We start from the raw sequence: 25,187 nt of genomic DNA on the forward strand, positions 1-25,187 counted from the left end.
ATCAATGTTTCTCTCTCACATTGATGTTTCTGTCTCTCTCTTCCTTCCCCTCTCTCTAAAAAATAAAAATAAAAACATTTAAAAAAAACTCTCTAGAGCCATTAAAATTATTATGTGGATCAATATTCACATAAAAGGAAGACTAATACATTGCATAAAGTTAAAGTAGTTTAAAAATTAATTATAGTATGACAAAAAGTGATCAGTTTTGTACCATTTTAACAGATGGAACTAAAAATGGAATTTAAATTTAGGAATGAAAAGACTTACTATTAAAAATATGAGAAATATGTCTTAACATGTTAATATCTTAATTCCTCATGTAACAATTAAGTTGATATAACACTGAAGACACATTCACTAACATTCATATTGTTTCCTTATAAAGTAAATATTTGAAAGCAGCAATCCAGAATTGGAATCCCATGGTTCATTCTTAGCTTTAGCACTTGATTTGGGCCATAGCTAAATATTTTGCAAAAGTTTATAAAATATCTAAAAGTACATGGAATACTGACATATGTAATTATCACCAAGCCAATAAATAACTTAGTGATGATTTCATAACATATTTATACATCTTCTGTTATATTAAGCATATTTCAATTATACTGAATGCCTTCTCTAAAATGTCAAATCTAAATACTTTATAATTGCATTATAATTCATCAAATTCCATTCAATGCATTAGATTTTGTTAAAACCAGGCTTTTTCTACAATCATAAATTTTTACTCCTAAACAAAAATATTAAGAGTAAAACAACACTTGCAAATTAGCAACATTAACATAATCCAAATATTGCTTTTTTTTTTTTTACTTTGTTTTTATCCTTTTCAGAGAGGGCAACTGTGTGTGTTCCAGTAATTTAGGATTCTGTTACTAGTTAGATTTGTTATAAAGTTCAATCTTATTAAATCTCCAGTGCCAGGAGAGACAGAATTCAAGCACTTTAAGAAAATTAATTCAATATCAATTAAAACTCTTTTAATTATATATCTGAACATTGCCTCATTAAAAACCTTATTTTATGATTTTTAAATTTTATAAGTAAACAATATACAATATTTTGAAATGTTAATAGAACTTTCCTTAAGGTTATTTTCATCTGTCCTCTTTCTAGATGAAAATATACAGGTAAAATTCAAATAATCACGTGATATATTTTGAGTATACAAGGTTTCTTACCCAGCCAACATTGTGTAAAAAAGGACTCCCAGACTCCAAATATCACAAGCAGCATCATAGCCCTGTTGCATAAGAACCTGAGAAAGAAACACTTATTATGTGATATTACCTAGTACAAACTCCTTTTTCTCAAAGTAAGTTGTGCTCCTAATAATCTCATAAATGTTCACAATTTAAAATATTAGATTATTTTAATCTTTTCAAAAATAGATTCATGTAATGTTAAAGGCAAAAATATCCTGCTATTAGCAAGTATAGAATAAATGGCTATTAATAAGTTAAGTAACAAGGGTCATACAATAAACAACCTTGTAAAATATGATCCCTGACCTTAATGATCTTTCACTTTTTCTCTTAGGAAAACCAAATACAAACATAAAAATTTAAGATTAATATGTATATAAAGCTTAATATATACTACACACATTACTGTCTTTCATCTGGACACTGACTCTACGAGGCAGATATTATTTCCATTTTGAAGACAAAGAAACTGAGACAAATGTTCAGTAATTTGCCCAATACCACAAAACTAGTTAGTAATGGAGGAGGTATTCTTACTCTAGAGCTTGGGATTATAATATCTATGATAACTGACTCTTTGCTACATAAGAGATAGTAAGATAACATGATCTTATGAAAGAAAGATGAATTTTTATTTTATATACAAGGTTTATTTCTCAAACAGATCAGTATATTTCTGGATCATAAATATACATTTGATACATTCTAAATGGTTTCATTAATTTTTCATACAATAATTTAGGTAGCTGTTTTTTTGCTCTTGGCACTAGTGTTAATAAAAATCAAATAATATATTCATCATATATTCATGTGAGTTTTCTCAATGAAGTTAATAGAGTTTGTTAGAAAATAGATGAAATGAAGCCTTCTTATTTAGAAAAATAAGACCACTGTTACAGCCTTTAGGCATTGGAACAAAATAGAAACATTATTAATGCATTAACAATGGAGACTGTGTAGCCACTAGCATGGACATTTCATTTATAAAAGGCTAAATACATTAATGTTTGGCTTTGACAATTGCCAGACATGAATAATAAGTATCTAACTAAAAATTCAAGATATAATGTTTTTTTCCTAGTTAAATTGGATTTCTAAGAACAGACATATGTACAAACTTGAAAAGCTAGAGAGGCTATCAAAATACTTATATGAATAATCCACATAGGTACTACAAAAGCCCTAATAAATAATACATATCATGGTAAACCTAAGTTGGCATCCTTCAGTAAAACTTAAACCTCTGTTGCCTTTCCCCCTTATTTCATTTCTTTTCTCATTAATTCCTATGGTTCCGGGCATCACCATGTTTCCCCTGGTTCCCTTAGCACAGTATATCTTAAGATTTATTTATTTATTTATTTATTTATTTATTTATTTATTTATTTATTTATTTATTGAGAAATAGAAGAAGGAGAGGGAGAGGAGAGAAACATTGATTTGTTGTCCTACGTATTTATTTAGGTATTCATTGGCTGATTCATGTATGGGCCCTTATGGAGGATTGAACCTGCAACCTTGGTGTAAGGGGAAGATGCTCAGCCAGGGCTAGGACAGTATTTTTAGGATGTTCCGATTTATAGCCAAGGTTGAAGGACTACCCAGGAACCCATCTGACAGGCGAGGGTTATTCACTGAGTCATCTAGAACTATTTCATACTCCCATAACCTTCCTAATTAATGAGAAAAAGGGAACAGGAGGTGTCATATTGCTTAATTTAATTAGGGCCAACCATGAAAAACCGGTTTTATACATTTAACACACATTAAAAATTATTTTGTATGGGTAAGGAAGAGGCAGTCCACTTTTGCTCTAGACTGGGTGTTAATGCTCTAAAATATTAAGAATATATAGCAGCGGTTCTCAACCTAGGGGTTGAACGACCCTTTCACAGGGGTTGCCTAAGACCATGGGAAAACACATATTTCCGATAGTCTTAGGAAGAAAGACACTGCTCCTCTACCCTTCTCCAGGTGGGTCCGCCCACATGCAGATACATCCACATACAACATGAGGAACTATATTAAAGGGTGGAGGCATGGTTGAGAACCACTGATATACAGCCATAAAAGAAACAAGGCAAGGTAGTGGGATGAATGAAAGAGTACAGTGCAGATGTGTGTTTAATACCCTCCTGCTTGCATCAAATTAAATACAAGAAAAGTCAGAAGTATTGTAGTTAATGTCATTGCCTTCTTTCTCATTTGGTTTTCCAAATTAGCAAAAAGTAGCATAGACAAAGATTCTCATTCTCTTTTTCTCTAAAGTCCAACTTAACTCATATTTAGAGTAAAACAAGATAACTTAGAGTAGAGCAATGCAAAGTATTTTCACACTTATTTTATAAAGAACTGCAGGAACAACAACCAATTTATTGAAAATTCCTTTAATTCGGGATAAATCTTAGACCTCAGGAAACATTAAATATCAGTTGAATAATGGATTTACATTTATAAAATAAACTATTTTAGAGAGATATTAATTTTTGTGACATAAGTATAGTAGAAAAGCTCATCTACTGTATAAATCCTAAGAGGCTGACTGAATTGATGCACATAAAAATGAATAAATATTCCTCCCTCATTGTAAAACTGAAATTATAATTGGTTTATTTTTAAATTTTTGTTTATTGATTTGAGAGAGGGAAAAAGGAAGGGGGCAGCAAAGTAGGAAGGAGGGGAGAAAGAAAGAAAGAAAAAGGGAAAAAAACATTGATTTGCTGTCCCACTTATTTATGCATCCATTGGTTGATTCTTGTATGTGCCCTGACTGGGGATCAAACCTGCAACCTTGGCATACTGGCACAATGCTCTAATCAACTGAAAAACCCAGCCATGGCAGTAATTAGTATATATCTTAGCAAAAGAGAACTCTTTAGCACTGTAATGAAATAATAAATTTATATCCCCATGTTACTAAATATTCAAATATTGACATAGGTACTTAATTTCTAATTGTAGTACTTCTGTATATTGTATTGTGTTTCACCACCACAAGTCAGATCTCCAACACAAGTAAAGTCTCCTTACATCACCATTTATCCCCCCTTTACCCTTTTGTACCTCTCCTCACCGCTTTCCCTCTGGTAATCATCATACTGTTGTCTGTGTCTATGAGTCTTACTTTTCAGCTCAATACCCTCAATGTTTTTTTTATCCTCACCCGAGGACATTTTTGCATTTATCTTCAGATACAGTGGGAGGGAGAGAGGGGGGAAGAGAGAGAGAGAGAAACATCGATGTGGGAGAGACACATCGACTGGTTGCCACCCACACAACCCCAACCTGGGCCAGGGACAAACTGCAACCGTGGTATGTGCCCTTTTCGGGAATCGAACCCGGGACTCTCTGCTCCGCAGGCCGACGCTCTAACCACTGAGACAACCCGGCCAGGGTGATACCTTTAACTTTTTAATCCAGCTTCCAACTACCCTCCCTTCTGAAAACTGTCAATATGTTCTCAGCATGAAAGAGTCTGTTTCTATTTTGCTTGTTAGTTTATTTTGTTAAATAGATTATACATATCAGTGAGATCATATAGTACTTGTCTTTCTCTGATTGGCTTATTTCACTTAGCACAATATTCTCTAGGTCCATCTTTGCTGTTACAAAAGGTAAGGGTTCCTTCTTTTTTTTATGGCCATGTAGTATTCCATTGTGTAAATGTACCACAGCTTTTTTTTATCCACTCATGTAGTGGTAAGCACATGAGATACTTCCAAATTGTGTCTATTGTAAATAACACTACAATGTACATAGGAGTGCATATATTCTTTCAAATTAGTGTTTCGGGTTTCTTTGGTTATATTCACAGAAATGGAATTGTTGGGTCATAAGGCAATAAGACTATTAATTTATGAGGTAACTCCATACTGTTTTCGACAGTGGCTTTACCAGTCTGCATTCCCACCAACAGTGCACAAGTTTCCCTTTTTCTCCACATCCTCACCAACACTTCTTTGCTGATTTATTGATGATAGCCATTCTGACAGGGGTAAGCTGATATCTCATTGTAATTTTAATTTGCATTTCTCGGATAATTAGTGACACTAAGCATCTTTTCATATGTCTATTGGCCATCTGTATGTCCTGTTTGGAGAAGTGTCTATTCAGATCCTTTGCCCATTTTTTAATTGTATTCTTTGAGGTTTTGGTGTTGAACTTTATAAGTTCTTCATAAACTTTGGATATTAACCCCTTATCATTGGTGAATATGTTCTCCCACTTAGTGGGTTTTTAAATTTTGTTGAAGGTTTTCTTTGTTGTACAAAATCTTTTTGGCTTGATTTTGTACCATTTATTTATTTATTTTTTCTTTTGTTTCCATTACCCAAGGGGAAATATCAGAAAAAAAACAAAACATTGCTATGACAAATGTCCAAGGTTTTACTGCCTATGTTTTCTTGTAGAATTTTTATGATTTCGTGACTTATATTTAAATATTTAATCCATTTTGAGTTCTTTACACATATCTGTAGAATTTTCACAGCACTGTTTATTGAATAGACTATCTTAAGCCCACTCTATGTTTTTGCCTCCTTTGTCAAATATTAATCGGATATAAAGGTGTGGGTTTATTTCTTGTCTCTGTATTGTTCTATTGATCTATATGTCAGCTTTTGTGCCAGTACCATGCTGTTTTGATTACTATGTCCTTGGAGTATGTTTGATATCAGGTAGAATGATTATTCCAACTTTGTTCTTCTTTCTAAAAATTGCTGTGGCTATCTGGGGTCTTCTGTGGTTCCATCTAAATTTTTTGAATATATGTTCTAGTTCTGTGAAATATGCCATTGGTATCCTGATAGGAATTGTCCTGACTCTATAGATTGCTTTGGGCACTATGGACATTTGATGATGTTAATTTTTCCTATCCATGAACATGGTATATGCTTCCACTTATTTGTATCTTCTTCAATTTCTTTCTTCAGTGTCTTATAACTTTCTGAATAAAAGTTTTTTACATGCTTGGTTAAATTTATTCTTAAGTATCTTATTCTTTTTCAACAAATTGTAAATTATATTGTTTTCTTAGTTTATCTTTCTCATAGTTCATTATTGGTATATTAAAATGCAACTGATTTCTGGATATTTATTTTGTGTCCTGCTACTTTGTCGAATTCATTGATCACTTCTAGTAGTTTTGATGGCATCTTTAGGGTTCTCTATGTACAGTATCATGTCATCATCAAATAATGACAGTTTTATTTCTTTCTTTCCAATTTGGATGTCTTTTATTTCTTCTTGTCTGATTGTAGTACAGTCGGCCCTCGTTTATCACAGTTAATCAGTTCCAGACTCTACCACGATAGATGAGTTTCCACAAAGTAGGATTCTTTATTTATATATAGTCGTCCCTCTCCACTTCGTACTTCGACTTCCACAGCTTCACTCTATCGCATTTTTTTCAACTTCCAGTACTACACTGAATAAAAGTGGTAATTGTTCCTGATATTAGAGGAAATGTTTTTAGTTTTTGCCGTTTTAAGTATGATGTGAGTTTTTCATATATTATCTTTGTTATGTTGAGGTTTATTCCCTTTATTCTCAGTTTGCTAAAACTTTTTATCATAAATGGGGGCTTGATTTTATCAAATGCGTTTTCTGCCTTTATTGATATGATCATGTGATTTTCATTCTTCATTTTTCTTTATGCAGTATATCATGTTTATTCATTTGCAGATACTGTACCAACAATGAGTCCTGGGAATAAATCACACTTGTTCATGTTGTATGATCTTTTTAATGTATTGCTGGATACAGCTTGATAATATTTTTCTGAAGATGTTAGCATCTTTGTTCATCAGGTACATTGACCTATAATTTTCTTTCTTTACAGTGTCTTTATTTGGTTTTGGAATTAGGATAATGCTGGGCATGTAGAATGAACTTGGGATTCTTCCCTCAGCAGATATTGATTTTTTCAAATAGTTTGTAAAGTTAGGTATAAGTCCTTCTTTGAACAGAATATTTGGTAAAGTTCTCCTGTGGAGGCATCCGGCCTTGGACTTTTGTTTGTTGAGAGTCTTTTTTTTTTTTTTTTTTTTTTTTAATTACTGCTTGAATGTCATTACTTGTAATCGGTCTACTCAGGTTTTCTGATTTTTCCTGATTCAGTTTTAGAAGATTGGTGTTTCTAGTAATTTATCCATTTTTGTCCAGATTGTATAATTTATTGGCATATAGTTGTTCATAATATTTTTTTTACAATCCTTTGAATTTCTTTGGTGTCAGTTGTTACTTTTCCTCTTTCATTTCTGATTTTATTTGGGTATTCTCTCTTTTATTCCTGATGAGTTGTCTGATTTGTCGATCTTGTTTATCTTTTTAAAGATCCAGCTCTTGGTTTCATTGATCTTCTCTGTTGTTCTTAAACTCTAGTTCATTTATTTCTTCTCTGATCTTTATTATTTCCTTTCTTCCATTCACTTTTTTTTTTTTATCCTCACCTGAGGACATTTTTCCATTTTTTGTTCAGATAGAGTGGGAGGGAGAAAGAGGAAGAGAGAGAGAGAGAAAGAAAGAAACATTGACGTGAAAGGGACACATCCAGCGGCTGCCACCCGCATGACCAACCAGGGCCGGGGACAAACTGCAACTGAGGTACGCGCCCTTAGCAGGAACCGAACCCGGGCCTCTCTGGACCACAGGCCAACGTTCTAACCACTGAGAAAAACTGGCCAGGGCTCACTTTGGTTTTTGATTGCTGTTCTTTTTCAGGTTCCACTAATAAATGTAAAGTTAGATCGTTTATTTGAGATGTCATGTTTCTAGATGTAAACAGGTAAAGCTATGAATTTCACTCTTACAAGTGCTTTCACTGTGTCCCATAGATTTTGGGTCATTGTGTTCATTTTCATTTTTTTTTTTTAAGTATCTTTTGCTTTCTTCCTTGATGTTATTGCTCACCCATTCATTGTTTAGTAACATGTTATTTAGTCTCTATGTTGTTGTGTGTTTTTCAGTTTTGTTACTTGTGAATATTTTCTAATTGTATACCATTCTGGTAAGAATAGATACTTGATATGATTTCAAACTTTTTAACTTTATTGAAAATTGTTTTGTGGTCTAACATGTGATCTATTCTAGAAAATATTTTATGTGCTGCTTTGGGGTGAAATGCTCTGAAGATATCACGTAAATCCATCTGATCCAGTATGTCATTTAAGGCCATTCTTTCCTTGTTGATGTTCTCAGTGGGGTGTTAAAATCCCCACTGTGACTGTATCACTGTCTAACTCTGCCGTTGTATCTATCAAGATTTGCTGTATATATTTAAGCGCTTCTATGTCTTAGGATTGGAGCATGTAAGCCATTTACATTTAAGCCTGAAACAACAATCAGAAAGAATATATGCACCTATATGTTCCTAGCAGTGCTATTTGCAATAGCTAAGATCTGGAAACAGCCCAAATGTCTATCAGTAGATGAGGTGTTAAAAAGGATGTGGTATATTTACACAATGGAATACTATGCAGTGGTAAAAAAAAAAGATATCTTACCCTTTGAGATGGCATGGAGGGACCTGGAGAGCATTATTCTAAATGAAATAAGTCAGTCAGAGAAAGACAAGTACCACAAGATCTCACTTATTTGTGGAATATACCAAAATAAGCTGTCGAACAAAACAGATCCAGAGACATGGAAGTAGGGAACAGACTGACAAACCTCAGAGTGAAGAGGGTAGGGGGAGGTAAGAAGAGAAAAACTGAAGAACTTTTATGCATATATGCATAATCAATGGACACAGACAACAGTGTAGTGAAGGTAGGAAGGGTTGAGAACAGGAAGGAGGGTGTCATGGGGGAAAAAAGGAGGACATCTGTAATACTCTCAACAATAAAGATAATTTTTAATAAATGTTCCACTGTTTTTTTGTTTTTTCTTTTTTCTTTTTGTACTTCTTATAAAAGATACTTTAACATTTCTTATAATATCTTCTGGTGATAACAAACTCCTTTAGCTTTCTTTTTCTTTTTCTCCTTCGATTTTAAATTATAGCCTTGCTGTGTAATCTAGTCTTGGCTGTAGGTCCTCTGTTTTCATCATTTTGAATATATCATACAACTCCCTTCTTGCCTGAAATGCTTTTGTTGAGAAATCAGTTGACAGTCTTATGTTCCCTTATAAGTAACTAACCTTTCTCTTGCTGGTTTTAAGATTCTCTCTTTGTCTTTAACCCTTTGTCATTTTAATTATGAGGTGTGTCTTGATGTGAGCTTTTTGGTTTCAACTTGTCTGAGACTCTGTGTTTCCTGGGCTTTTGTGTCTTTTTCCTTCACCAGGTTAGGAACGTTTTTAGTCATTATTTCTTCAAATAGGTTCTTGATCCCTAGCTCTCTCTTCTTTTGGTACCCTTATGATATGGATGTTATTATGCTTCATAATGTACCAAAGGTCCCTTAAACTACTCATTTTTTAAAATTCTTTTTTCTTTTTGCTGTTCTGATTGGGTGTTTTCTGCTACCTTGTTTTCCAAATTGCTGATTTGATCCTCTGCTTCATTCAACCTACTCTTTATCTCTTCGTGTATTCTTCATTTCAGATAATGTATCCTTCACTTCTGACTGGTTATTTTTTAAGTTTTCTATGTCTTTTTTTATGCTTGCTATCTCTTTGTTGAAGTTCTCACTAAACTCCTTGTGCATCCTTATGAATATTTTTTGAATTCTATTATCTGGTAAATTGCTTGCCTCCATTTAATTTAGCTTTTTTTTCCCCCAGAGATTTCTCCTGTCCTTTAATTTGAGGCATGTTTATTTTACTCCCCATTTTGGCTGCATCTTTGCACTTATCTCTGTGTATTCAGTGGATCTTCTATGACTTTCAGTCTTGGTAGGGTGGCCTTATGTAATAGGTGTCCTGTGGGAACCTGTGGCACAACTTCCTTGATCACCTATGCCTGGGGGGCCAAGGGAGTCCAGAGGGTGGGATATTGCATTCCCCCAGGCTGATGCTTATAGAGGGGAGTGTTCCACCCAATAAAAATGGTGTATATGGTGTAAGAGAGGAACAGTACAGCTAACCTGTCGTCTGTCCCTTCTGTTCTCTCCCGAGAGCCACAAACCCATCTCTCCTCATGCGACTATATCCACTCAAACCCTCCCTCCAGTGGAGTGCAGGGTTAGTAGCTGTGAATGAGAATTAGTGTGTTGGCTCTTTAACAGGGTGCCTGTGTCTCTATCGGACTCCTGTCTCTCCCTGGCAGATAGAATCCTCACTGATTTTCACAGTGAGATGTTATGTGGGTGCCTTTTCCTGATTCTGGTGCTCTGGGTTGAGAAGCCTGGCTTGGGGTTGAGAAGCCTGGCTTGGGGTTCAGGGGAAACCTTTGCAGCTGTGATACCCCTCTGAAATCTCAGCCATACCTGTGTGAGTGGACCCAGCCCTTTGAGGGTCTCTGCCCTTCCTACCAAGTCTCAATATGGCTTCTTCTATAAATCCTTAGTTATAAGACTTCTCTTCAGCTAGTGTTCAGTTAGTTATTCAGGTTTATTCCTCTATATTTTATTTGTAATTCCAGTTTGGTCCTGAGAGGAGGTGACTGTAACATCCCACCTACTCTGTTGCCCTCTTTGATGACTACCTCAAAGCATTTTGAAAATACAAATACTAGCCAAAGATGCTTCAAGCACTAGTTACAGAGAAATGGTGTCCACATGTCCATCTGATAAACTGCACTATCACTATGGTGAAAGTGACTTACTACAAGGGAAGTCTGTTAGGATAAAAAAACATCAATGGGCTGTATTCTACTCTGTTAATTTACACTCATTTAAAAATGTTTATCTAGCTATTAATCTAAAAATGTCCATCTTGCCATTAATCTAAACACAGAGATACAAAATATATTTTTTACTTTAATGTCTGTTTTTGAGATGTTTATTTGGAACACATTCATCCCTAACCTTTTTCCAGTGTGAAGTTTCCATTATACCAAGGGTACACATCCATAATATTAAGTCAGTATAAAGAACTTGGCTATTAAAATGGTTATTTTTCATTCTGTCATGTCTACTGCATAAATATGCTAGAATATTTATGATAATTATATACCCTATAATTAACAGAAGAGCCCCGATTTCAAATATTCTGTCCTCCTATATGAAATCATTAAAATGTCTGAGAAAGGCTAATTTTTTAAAGTATAAGTTATATCTCTTCCACCTGAGATAAATATAATAATCCTTCCTTGGATATTGCATGTGTTCTAATTTGTATTTGGGGAAATATAGTTTCAATATATTTTAGTTTGATAAAAATGTGTACATTAATTATTCCATGAATTTAATTAAAATACAGATTAAAGTACATTCTCTGTATATGTACATAATTTCTTACAGGGCAAATCTCTTATCCTAAAAACCCAGTAAAACAAGTGTTATCCTTCTTCATCATCCACAGCTTAAAGATTTAATAAATTTTAACTCGGGAATTTTTCTTTAGAAAGTTATTTTTCTATTTTCTACATTTCTATTTTCATTATTTAGAAATAGTATTTATTTTTCTAATATCTACATTAAAATACATATTTGTTGGTATTTAAATACAAATGGCTCATGCTAATGCAATGTGCCATATTATCATAAGATAGAATTTGTCGTCGAGATAGAAAGTTGTTGTGAAATTATTTTATCTTCTCTAACTTAGAAATTTCAAATTTTCAAACCTGAAGATTTTTTTGTTTTATTTGTATTGAACATATATTGATTCATAGCATTATTCACCACATATATGAACAGTTCCTGATTTACAAACATATCTAAAAAGAATCTATATGAGCAATGCCATCCCTGATTTATTATTTTATAAACCATACTTTCCAATGCTATGAGAATTGCTACCATCAAAACTCCACGTGATTAGAACCTCCTCAGCCTCACCTTTCCTGACTCTTCCCTGCAAGATCTATGTATGAATGATATTTGGCAAGAAAAGCTTGACTCCTTATAAAAACCCCTGTGAAGCTGTTTTCTCCAGGAATCTGAAGATTTTAAAAAAGAACCAGGGATTGCACTGCCTTTATTTATTTATTTTTACTTTAAACTGCAGCTTTATTTTTTGTTGAACAACAGAAGTACTATATGCCTCTGACTGTAAGGACCCAGCCATTATTGGAGCCTTCATACAGCAGGACTTTTTATCTCAAGCAAGCCAGTTACTTTCTCTGTTACTCCCTTTTTTTCCCCTGAAACTGAGGATATTTTTTATTTGTTGTAAGTATTACAGATGTCTCCCCTTTCTTACCCCAGTGATTGCCTCCTCCCACTCCCACCCCCATCCTGCTTTCCCAAAACTAATGTCTATGTCCATTGGTTGTACATATATGCATATCAGTTCTTTGGTTTATCTCTTCCCCACACACTCCCATCCCTCTGAGGATTGTCAGTCTGTTCTCTACTTCCATGAGTCTGGATCTGTTTTGGTTGACAGCTTATTTTGTTCATGATATTCCATAAATAAGTGAGATCATGTGATACTTGCCTTTCTCTGACTGGCTTATTATGCTCAGCATAATACTCTCTAGGTTCCTCCATGTTGTGCCTTTATATGTATGTGTAATGCTAAACAATATAAATTACATCACGTTCAGCACAAACTAAAATATCGGAAAATCTATCCTGGCTTTGTTACTAAGTGAATGCTGGGTCATGAAAAAGTTATTTAAGTACTTTAAACCTTAGTTTCCTCATTTATAATATTTAATAATATGTTGAAGATGGTTTATCTCAACTCTCTCTTCCAGCTCTAAAAGGATATGATGCTAAAACTAGTATATCACCAAATAAAATAAAATAGTCTAATTATTACATTCAGGTTGGTTTCAGATGCTAGCTCTCAGTCTAAATATTTATATTAGGGGTTATCAGAATTCACAGATTTAAAGAGCTTTATAATTGAGAGTGGACACAGTAACTCATCTTTTACCTACCTACAATAACATATACATGCTATCATATACATTCAACTAAAGGAAAAGAGTGAAAAACAAAAACTGAATTTTTAAAGAATACCTCAGGTGCTACAAAGTTTGCAGTGTAGCATGGAGTTAAGAGAAGCCCATTTTCTCCTCGAAGTTGCTTTGCAAACCCAAAATCACAGATCCGAATGGAGTCTGCATTGGCTGATTCATCCATGTACAAAATATTACTAGGTTTAAGATCACGATGAACAACCTTGAACATAAAAGAAAAAAGCATTATATTTCTATAGCGAAATAAATACCTGTGAAATAAAACATTTTAAGTTAATATTTTTCCAGGAAAATAACTTTCTTAATTGTAAAATATTGAAAATGATTCTTTGTCCACACTGTATAATCTTGAAGTATACAGAGGAAATAATCTCTATCAGATAGATACTCCACTTTCTATTCAAGCTACCAGTTTTGTTAACAACTTCAAAACACAAAGTATCAAAACTCAATTCTCAGTACCACTTCCAGTTAAAATGGACTAACACCCTACTTAATATACCCCTCTCCACAGAAAACAACTATAAAACCTGAACATAATGGTATTACCTCAAAAAATTAAAAATTGAACTGCCAATTGACCCAGTGATCCCATTTCTAGGAATATACCCTAAGAAGCCTGAAACACCAATCAGAAAGAATATATGTACTCTCATGTTTGTAGCAGCACTGTTTACAATAGCTAAGATCTGGAAACAGCTCAAGTGTCCATCAGTAGATGAATGGATAAAAAAGCTGTGGTACAGCCCTGGCCGGTTTGGCTCAGCGGTTAGAGCGTGGGCCTGCGGTCCTGAGAGACCCAGGTTCGGTTCCCGCTAAGGGCGCGTACCTCGGTTGCAGTTTGTCCCCGGCCCTGGTCGGTTGTGTGGGTGGCAGCCACTCGATGTGTTCCTTTCACATCGATGTTTCTCTCTCTCTCTGTGTTCCTCTCTCTCCCTCCCACTCTACCTGAACAAAAAATGGAAAAATGTCCTCGGGTGAGGATTAAAAAAAAAAAAAGCTGTGGTACATGTACACAATGGAGTACTACGCAGCTATAAGAAAGAAAGATCTCTTATCCTTTGAGACTACATGGAGGGACCTGGAAAGTATCATCCTACGTGAAAGAAGCCAAACAGAGAAAGACAAGTATCATATGATCTCACTTATTTGTGGAATATAATGAACATAACATTCTGAGGAATGGGGTAGTCCCAGAGATGTGGAAGTGGGGTACAGAATGACAACCCCCAGAAGAGGGGGTTAACCACAGAACTTATATGCATGTATGCATGAACAGTGGACATGGACAACAAACTGGGGACAGGGCAGGGAGGGAGGGGGAGGGGGGAATCAGTGGGGAAAAAGTAGAAACATCTGTAACAAAAATTAATTAATAAAAAAAAACAAAAAAAACAAACAAACAAAAAACCTGAACATAATAGAAAAATAAACTACCTGAAGATGCTAGGGAGTGAACAGAAGCAAATAGACTGGTGAGGAGTACACACTTGGCTGAAGTAGGGAATACAGGGAACTATATAAATGGCTTTTAAGCTAGGGTTAAGTATAGTCCCTACATCACAGCGTGGTAGTGAAGATACATGTGGAAAAACCCAGTCTTTCTGGCCTAAATAACCAGAAAAGACATGCTGGGCAAACTTTGATGCTGGGTGAAGGGATACTGTAAGTCAAAAAGTCATTGCCCTGGCCGGTTTGGCTCAGTGGTTAGAGTGTCGGCCTGAGGTCCAGAAAGACCCGGGTTCGGTTCCCACTAAGGGCATGTACCTCGGTTGCAGTTTGTCCCTGGCCCTGGTTGGTCATGCAGGTGGCAGCCACTCGATGTGTCCCTTTCACATCGATGTTTCTCTCTCTCTCTTCCTCTTTCTCCCTCCCTCTATCTGAACAAAAAATGGAAAAAAATGTCCTCGGGTGAGGATTAAAAAAAAAAGTCAGAACTACTTCTGAGCCCTGGCCAGGTAGTTTAGTCGTTAAGAGTGTCGTCCTGATACACCAAGGTTGTTGGTTCGATCCCCGGTCAGGGCACATACAAGAATCAACCAATGGCTTGGCTGGTGTGGCTAAGTGGCTGAGCGTCCATGCACCAAGAAGTTGTGGGTTTGATTCCTGGTCAGGGCATATGTCCAGGTTGTGGGCCCAATCCCCAATGGGGGGTGTGCAGGAGGCGGCCGATCAATGTTCTCTCTTATTGATGTTTCAATCTTTCTCTCTCTCCCTTCCCCTCTCTAAAATCAATAAAGGGGGAAAAAAAGAATCAACCAATGAACACATAAATAAGTGGAACAACAAATCAATCTCGTTCTCTTCCTCCCTTCCTCTTTCTCTAAAAATCCATAAATAAAAATTTAAAAATAGAACCTACCCCTGAATCAACAATGTGTAGAAGAGGGGTAAAGGGAGGTAGAAGAAGGTAAAGGGGGGATAAATGGTGATGGAAGAAGACTTGATTTGGGGGGGGGGGCTGAACACATGATTCACTCTATAGATGATGTACTATAGAGTTATAAACCTGAAACCTGTATAATTTTATTAACCAATGTCACCCAAATAAATTCAATAAAAAATTTTAAAATGTGTAGAAGAGACTCAAAGTAGTTTATACTAAGATGAAAGATAGACATCAAAGTTACTACCCAAAAAGCAGAGTTTTCAGTGCAAACAATGCCAAGAAAATTATCTACTAAAACATAACAAAAAAATCAGTAATAATAATGGGAGAAAATCAACAGTACACAAAAATATCCATAATTTAATATTGAAATGTGTAGCATACAATCCAAAATTATATGTGTGTGTGTGTGTGTGTGTGTGTGTGTATATATATATATATATATATATATATATATATATGAGAAAGAACCAATAAAATAGAACACTTTCAAGAAAAAAAGAGAAACAATCAATTCTAAATCCAAGATGAATCACATTGGAACTAAATGACAAGTATTTTTACTTTTTAATTGAATTTACTGGGGTGACATTGCTTAATGAAATTATATAGGTTTCAGGTATACAATTCTATAATACATCATCTGTATTTTGTATTGCTTGGGGTGGTGAACATACTGACAATTTTTAAAATAATGTGATGGAGGTAACAGCTAAAGCTAGGGTGGTAATATTGCATCATATAAATGCATAAATGTTGTATACCTTAAACTTACACAATATTATCTGTGAATTAATCTCAATAAAATGTATTAGTAAAAATTCACAAGACTATACATAAAAAATTAAAAATAAACTTGCTACTATATCTCAATAAAGTAAAACAAAACATGCTTTCAATGCATGAAACTATCAGTAGAAATATAGAAGCAATAAATAAAAACCAAATATAATGCTAGAAATGAAAAATATTCTAAAATTCTCTACTGATAATTATTCACTGAATTTAATCTAGTTCTATCTTTAATCAGCAGTTCACTACATAGAAAGATCTTTAAAGACAAGGACCAAGTCTTACTCATATTTGAATCTGTAACACTTTTTATAATGCCTGGCACATAGAAATGCTAAATACATATCTGTCATTAATTTATTGAATTGATATAAGAAACTGAAATGTTTCTGAAATAATAAACTAAATATGCTCAGTGTGCTCACAACCAAAGTCAAATCAAATTCTGTCACCATGTATTTGACCCCCTTACAATATACAGATCATGTTTCACAGAAGTGTACACTTGAAACCCATATGATCTTATTAACCAATGTCACCCCAATAAATTTAATTAAATAAAGGAATAAAAATAAAAATAAATTTAAAAAGAAGATACTTATCATTTTCCTCTTCTCAAAATTTCTGGTCCTCCTTTATTTTAGAGAATGTTGATAAAAACAATCAAGCATTTAAATTATAATAGAACTATTCCTTTAGCCTTATACAGTTCATATTTTATGATATTGAAAAATATAGTCTATTAAACCAGACACAAAACTGAGAACTAGCTTATTTTTTTATTTATAAAAGGGGCCCACATAGAATTTTCACTGTGCCAATTTTGAGTTGTCCATTAATTTATTGTTTATACTTGTATACATATCCACTGTTACAACTGATTCAAACTTAACATTTAAAATTATTTGTGACTTTGTTTCCTTACAGAAGTGCATATAATAAAAGCTGACCTCTTTTGGTAACATTTGCTTTCTTTATAAACAGATACAAAGCAAAATGACAGGCCTGCTCCACTACTACAAATTTTAATAGATTAATACTTCAAATGTTTAGAATCCAAATTTCTTACTATATTTACAGGAAGAGTTGGCAATGATCATGATATATAGTCCTCTTACTGCCAGAACTTTATATGTTAGCTATAGCATAATTTGAATAATATTCACATACCCTTGGATAATTCTTTTATGTTTCACTTTTAGATCTGATTAGCTTTAATAATTTCAAAGTCAAGGTTAGGTTCCTTTATATAATCCAAACCACTTTTTTTTTTTTTTTTTTTAATCCTCATCCGAGGACATTTTTCCATTTTTTGTACAGACAGAGTGGGAGGGAGAGAGAGGAAGAGAGAGAGGGAAACATCGATGTGAAAGGGACACATCGAGTGGCTGCCACCCGCACGACCAACCAGGGCCGGGGACAAACTGCAACCGAGGTACATGCCCTTAGCGGGAACCGAACCCGGGCCTCTCCGGACGGCAGGCGGACGCTCTAACCGCTGAGCCAAACCGGCCAGGGCCCAAACCACTTTTAAAATGAATATGCTATTAAATCAGGGTCAATAGGCAGAGTGAAGAAAATTAAAACATTTTCCAATTTCCTAAATCTATAACCTTCACTACTTTATGAGTTTTATTAGGATAGTATCTACAAAATATATTATTGAAAAGTAATTCATTTTAAATGGCATCCCCTACATATAATTTTATAAATATATACATCCCAGATTTGAAGGGAAGAATATAACTACAACTTACTCCTTGACAATGAAGATAGTCAACTGTCTTAGTTATTACAAACATTACATCACTAGCTTCCCGTTCTGAGAAACATTTTTGTTTGAGAATACGGTCAAGTAGCTCTCCTCCTTTCATCAAATCCGTAACAAGATAAACATATCTACCATCATCATAAACCTAAAAAAGAACACATTTTTAAAATGTTATTATTTATAATTACAATTCTGAAATATTAAAATTACATTTACTTAGCTTTTCTAGTGAACCTCTAGCGTTAAAAGAAGACATTACTTCTTTATTGTTAATATAGTACAGGCTGTATTAAAGATTAAACTGTCTAAACAATCTCTTGCACAGTCCTATGAGACCATGTTAAACATATCATTTTATTAACTTTTTGGGTTGCACTTTATACTTCATCAAAGGATATAAATGGAAAAATAGAACTCTGTGACTCTCTAATGGCATCTCTCTCATTTTTAACTGTATTATAGACACTTCTCTTCCTGACTGACAGTGAGCTTCTTTTTGACAGTAAATATATTATTAGTTTTTAATATCCTCCCTATAGTCCATTATCTGACATGGTGTCTAAAACGTTTGTTGAATTCAAATGCTATAGCAAGGAGAATAAATTGAAAAAATGGGTGTACCCTTTCATTCAGGGTTTGTGAGACAGATAGAAATTGGATGGATGGATGGATGGATGGATGGATGGATGGATGGATAGATAGACAGGTAGATGTAAAATACTATTTAAAAATACTAATCAGGAAGGAGGGGGTCAATGGGGGATAAAAGGGGGACATTTGTAACACTTGCAACAATAAAAAATATTAATCAAAATGTATATCATATTATCTGAAACAAATGATTGAGGTGATAGCTGATTTGTCTGCCTTCTCTAAAGAGAAAAGAATATTATTTTCTTATGTGAAATATCAGCATTCAGTAACATCTTTTTTTTTTAAGTAGCACAGATTTTTATTGTCAAAACATGAAAGATACATGAGCATAAGAGAAGATACAAATAAATTAATTGTTCTCATAATTTGAGACTCCCGGGCCTCTCTATAGAAAAGTCAACCCAGCTGGCTATGTAGACACAATACTTCCAAAGTAAGAACAGCAGGGATTTTGAGACAGTGTTGAGGGCATTGACTGAACATGTCCACAGTGAAGAGAAATGAACAGGTGCTTTGTCTGGTTCCTTTCCTCAGTAAGATCTGTGTATATATAGACATGAGGCTCATTTGGGGGAAAATAATTGCATATAAATTTTTTTTTTATCCTTTCACTTCTAAGAAAAAGTTTCAGGTCCTGGTGACACTTGTTTCACATGAACATCCAGACTATAATCTATGTATAGTTACCACCATTTTTACTTTTAAAAAGCTTAACATCCATTTACCTATACCAAATCAGTAGGTTGAACTTTTTCCCTTAAAATGTTTTCCACCCAATTGGAGTTAATTTTACTGTAAAGTGTAATAAAGGATATGCAAGACTTGTGCTTGTTGACACATGAAAGAGAAGTACTGTCCAGCAGAACTGCCTTGAAGGCTCCGCAGTAAGAACTGGCTCTACCCAACAGCAAGGGTTCCAGTCTCCACGCAGGAGGGTCTTTGCCAAGTCTGGCTTTTCTTTGTGTCCAGATCTCAAACAGATCATAGGTTCCCTCACTGACAAGGCTGGAGCACACACAGCACCAGCAGTCGAGAGGGTCAGAGACTTGTTAGCGACCGCCTCTAGGCCATGAATCAAGAAATCAAAAAGCCTTGGTTTGGGAATAAAACAAATATTATGTACCTCACAAGCAATGATCAAGTTCTTGTATAGGCTAAATGATGCAAAAATAGGTGATGAGGCCCCCATACACCACTGCTGAGATTATTTAGTCTAAATTAAAGCAATACAAAATGGCTTCTTCAGCGCAAGGACAAGCTTTGTACTAATGTTTCTCAAAAACCAATTATGTCTCCAGTGCTAGCCTCAGTTTAAGAGGTTTAAAAAAACTCAAACTCTTCCTATGTCAGAGCCAGTGTAATAGGGAAGTGGGGGCAAGACACCTTCTATCCAGAATCCCTGGAAAAAAATATCTAGAAGTTGGTGGGTATGAGCACATTAAATTCATGGGATTTGAGATTATCAGTCCATGGTGGATGTTTCTTCCCCTCCATCACTGGGATATCTATCTTGAGTGTCTTGAAGGTTGCTGGTTCTTTGGCCATTTGGGTGGCCTGCATGCAAATCACTTCCATCAGAGAAGGTGTGTCGGCTCCTCTGTAGGGCTGGGAAGCAAAACCTCCCAAATCAGACTTCTTGAAGGATCTTGATCTAAAGAGACTCCATTTATCTGCCAAGTTTCTGTCTTTATCCCCACTTCCGGAATCCATAGTGCTACACTTTAGGCCAGGTAAGGCTGTGGAAAAGCCAAAAAAGAACAAGCCTCAAGGCTTCTGCTTGGGGAAGAGTGGGAGGTGCTGCTGGGGGTGGGCTGGGCTGAGGCCAGCTGCTTCTCTTCTCTTGCTCTCCTCTTCTCTTGCTCTCCTCTACTCTGTACTTTAAGTTTTTGGCGCTTCTACCACTCGAAGGTACTTGGTCTCCTAGGTTGTAAGGCCATTGTGGAACGTGTAGTCAGCATCTCTCAGCCCTGCCTGTTGTTCAAAACACTGCATACTCTCCTGGATCTGTTTTATAATCAGAGAATTCTTGATGACACAGGTGGCTTTTAGCTTTCACCATCGGGACCTTGTCCATACTGTCAATGGCCAATGACAGGGTCATGGCAGGGGAGGAGACACTGGCCTCTCCTTCCTCCACCAGGCACTTCTGGTCATCTCAAAGTCACTGAAAGACTGGGATCCAGGTGCTTTTTCTATATAGATTTCAGTGCTGAGTCCCTGCCACCAGAGTGAAATGATGTGATTATTACACTGACAGATATTAATGAGGAACATTGTCCAAATGCTGTAAGTTAGCTAAGTTGCTTGGAAAGAGTTCATATATTCCAGAGGTTCTGTTTTGCTGCTACAGAGCTGCCTGCAGCCCGAGCTCCAGCAGTAAAGATTGTATGAGGACCCATGTTGCTGTAGAGGTTGTGGTGTAGTAGGGATTCAAGCCATAGTGTGATTGGCGTTGTGACAGCCATAACCCTAAAGGTCTCAGGCACTGACCAGGGAGCGTAAACTGAGTAACATCTATTCGTATGAGTTATATGTTCATTTTTAAAAACTGTAGAGTAATACAATTTCACTTAAAAAAAACAATCCAAGGTACAACAGCCCATTTCTGTACAGTTAAGATTAAGTAAAATGTAGAATTCGGCAGATTCCCAATGACTGTATTGATAGTACCACAGAATAAATGGTGCTGGTTGTAATGTTAACTACTTAACTAGCCAGAATATATTCAGGTAATCAGGACACTCTCATTTACCAACATCTGCAATTCCTTTCTGGTGTTCTATTAGGGTAGGAATACAGAAATGGTGTGGGGGTGGGGGGATTGAAGTGGCAAATGTAAGAATCTTGAGATTGTGTTGCATGACAGTAAATATACCATAGATATGAAAAGTTTCAAAAAGAAAATAAAGTGCCAAGTCATAACTTCATTAGCTTAGCTTTTGAATTAGCTTAGACTTTAAATACCTACATCTTTTAAAGTGATAATGTTGGGGTGTTGTCCATAGCGCATTAAAATTTCAATTTCTTCTGAGGGATCTCTCTTACTTTTGTCAATGACCTAAGAAACAAGACAAGACCAATCTCAGAGAAAAAGACATTATTTTCTTTGTCTAAAATTTAATGATATATTTTCAATTTGGTTAAATTTTTGAGCAAATGCTTAAAACTCAAGAGTGATGCTTGACTCATATTATTTTAACAGTTAAAAATGTCCTATAACTAAAACAATAATAAAAAGACCACATTCTTTAACATTATATTCCATTAAACTGAAACTATACTAACTGATAATGTGATACAAATATAATAGTAATTGTCACAATTACTCATCTTAACATACTACTTTAAAATAAAACTATTCAAAAACACGACATTCATGGAATACAATGTTTCTCCAAAATAAATTATTGGAAAGAAATTCAAAATGAAAACATTAAGTCTTAAGAGGTTTTCCTCATTATCTTTGCAAGCTCCACAAAAAAATGTCCGTCAGTTAACATGTCATTTAAGTTACATATATAATCCCAAAAACATTAGGTTCAAGAACAATACCTTCACTGCAAATTCCATGTTGGTAACTGTATGTATGCATCGCTTGCAGACAGAATAGGAGCCAACACCGATATCTTCTTTCAATTCATACACTTCACCAAACTGTGCAGCATTTCCATTTATCTGTTTTTTAAGAGTAAAATACTAAGAATAATGAAATATTTTCACATTTTTATCTTCTCTCCTAAATATATACAAGATGTGGCAGAAGTAGGTTTACAGTTGTTCTTATGGAAAATATGATAATTAATAAATAATACTAAAAATAAACTGTTTTGCACACTCACAAATGTAAACCTAGTTGTGCCTAACCCTGCATTCATCTTAAATCTTTAAAAAATCATGAATAGCCCTGGCCGGTTTGGCTCAGTGGTTAGAGCGTCCGCCTGCGGTCCGGAGAGACCCGGGTTGGGTTCCTGCTAAGGGCATGTACCTTGGTTGCAGTTTGTCCCCGGCCCTGGTTGGTCGTGCGGGTGGCAGCCACTCGATGTGTCCCTTTCACATCGATGTTTCCCTCTCTCTCTCTTCCTTTCTCTCCCTCCCACTCTGTCTGTACAAAAAATGGAAAAATGTCCTCGGGTGAGGATAAAAAAAAAAAAAAATCATGAATAGCTCAGCCAGTGTCGCTCAGTGGTTGAGCATCGACCCATACACCAAGAGGTCACTGGATCAATTCCCAGTCAGGGCATATGCCCAGGTTGTGGGCCAAATCCCCATTCGGGAGCATACAGAAGATGGCCAATCTATGTTCTCTCTCTCTGATGTTTCTATCTCTCTCTCCCTCTCACTTCCTCTCTCTGTAAGGTCAATGAAGGAAACTAATTTTTTTTAAATGAAAAATCATGAATAATCTATTCTAGAAAAGTTTTACCAGTATTTATAAATGGCTTAACCAGATCTGAGCTGATCCTAAATTGTAGGCTTTCTAGATTCCCAAAGCCAACACAATAAATAAACTAGCTTACATATCATCATTATATTTTCTTGCCAAAAGAGATTACATAAATATAATTAAATTAAATGTTATTACTGTCTGCTCTGTTTAAAAACATATGGAAACATCTTTAATTCATTATTATACAAAGAAATAAATGAAGTTAAAAATCACTTAAATTATTATAAATCTATTAGAAATAATTATCCCTAAACTAAGTAATCAGATTAAATAGAATTTACCTGAACAATTGGCAATACATTTGCACTTGTGATGGGAGTGATTTTATATTCTTCTGCAATAGAAGTTGAAACAAAGCTGAATCCTTTGAAGAGTTGATGAGCATTAGCACTGGCTGGCAAACCAGGAGAATCTAATGTCCAAATAATTATATTTAATTAGAATTACACAGACATCTATGATAAAAATGTCAGCATTTCTTTGAATATAAATAAAACCATTAAATATTACCATCAGACATACTATATTATTTATTTGATGTATTGTATATTATCTGTCTCCCCACACTATTATGTCAGCTCCGTGTAGATTGTAATTTTTGTCTGTTCTGTTCACTGCTGCATCCTCGCTGGTGAGTACATTGTAGGTTTTCAATATTTGTTGAGTTCGTGTATAAAACAGATTCCACTAAGTAAATCTCATTATATTCTAAACTATAAGAGTCAGAATGATAAATCTCATATCCCCTACCCCAAATACATTAGCATGTCAAAAGACTTTAAAAACAAAACCAAAAAGAGCTTTTACCCTTCACCCTAGTCTCTGTTTCTCTGATAAATATTTCACATTTAAAGCCTGCATTTGAAAGGTGCCCAAGCAAAGCTGCATTGTAGAATCCACATTTCCATAAGGGACAAACCAACCCTATGCAAACATATAATTCTTTTAGTTTTTCCTTAGGAAGTGAGTTTACTTTTTAACCATCTAATTGAATAAAAGCCCTGATGTTACACATAAACATGCAGGAAGCTAGTTTACTTTTTAACCATCTAATTCAGTGGTTCTCAACCTTCCTGATGCCGCGACCCTTTAATACAGCTCTTCATGTTGTGGTGACACCCAACCTTAAAATTATTTTCGTTGCTACTTCATAATTGTAATTTTGCTACTGTTATGAATTGCCATCGGAAATATGTTTTCCGATAGTCTTAGGCGATCCCTGTGAAAGGGTCATTCGACCACCCAAAGAGGTCATGACCCATAGGTTGAGAACCACTGATCTAAATGAATAAAAGCTCTGATGTTACACATAAACATTCATTACCTTTGGGTGTTTTTGCAGTAAATTCAGGATCAAAACAAAAAGTATCATCTGGTTTTCCAGAAGCAGGCTTGAAAGGAGGTTGAACTTCTCTTTTATATAATTTCTAGAAGCAACAGAATAACACAAAAACATATTAACATATTAAAAATTATTATACTTTGTAAGGGAAAGCAGAACACAAAATTACAATTTCATAAATGAAATTTCAACAAGCCTCAGGTGCCTATTAACCACATTCTAGAAATCTAACAAATAATGTACAGGATCAAGTGACACCAGGAAACACAGTAGTTACAATGTTGGGTTTTGGAAATCAAAAACTGTCTTGAATTTTCATTGGTAAAATAATCATACCGAATATGTTGCAATGTTATCATGGAGAATTAACTAAAAACATTCAAATATTTCAAAATTAGTGATTAGACTATCTTCAATAACTATATATTTCACCTAAATATTTTGTTTTCACATAAAAATATGCATTAAAGGTATTATCTAGGGCTCTTATTATAGAATTAAAAATTTAATCTTGCCTTACAATCTAATATCCTAGATTGTATATGTTTATGAAAGACATATAAAATCTTGCAATATATGAACATCTACCTTTTGAGAAAATCTACAT

General features: G+C 34.8%; 1 protein-coding gene and 1 pseudogene across 1 annotated transcript in view; both read right to left on the minus strand.

Moving 5' to 3' along the window:
* RPS6KA6 (ribosomal protein S6 kinase A6) overlaps nucleotides 1-25,187 on the minus strand; it is a 139,368-nt gene that overhangs the window by 19,389 nt on the left and 94,792 nt on the right. Inside the window, exons 13-19 of the mRNA XM_036270522.1 lie at nucleotides 24,563-24,665; nucleotides 23,520-23,650; nucleotides 22,344-22,466; nucleotides 21,760-21,849; nucleotides 18,124-18,282; nucleotides 13,226-13,387; nucleotides 1,188-1,264 (exon numbers count right to left, since the gene is read on the minus strand). Of these exons, the coding sequence (XP_036126415.1) occupies nucleotides 1,188-1,264; nucleotides 13,226-13,387; nucleotides 18,124-18,282; nucleotides 21,760-21,849; nucleotides 22,344-22,466; nucleotides 23,520-23,650; nucleotides 24,563-24,665 (845 nt within the window). The remainder of the gene's footprint in view (nucleotides 1-1,187; nucleotides 1,265-13,225; nucleotides 13,388-18,123; nucleotides 18,283-21,759; nucleotides 21,850-22,343; nucleotides 22,467-23,519; nucleotides 23,651-24,562; nucleotides 24,666-25,187) is intronic.
* LOC118635718 lies at nucleotides 20,205-20,922 on the minus strand (annotated as a pseudogene).

Source organism: Molossus molossus, unplaced genomic scaffold, assembly GCF_014108415.1.
Source record: "Molossus molossus isolate mMolMol1 unplaced genomic scaffold, mMolMol1.p scaffold_m16_p_2, whole genome shotgun sequence".
NCBI classification, from domain to species: domain Eukaryota; kingdom Metazoa; phylum Chordata; class Mammalia; order Chiroptera; family Molossidae; genus Molossus; species Molossus molossus.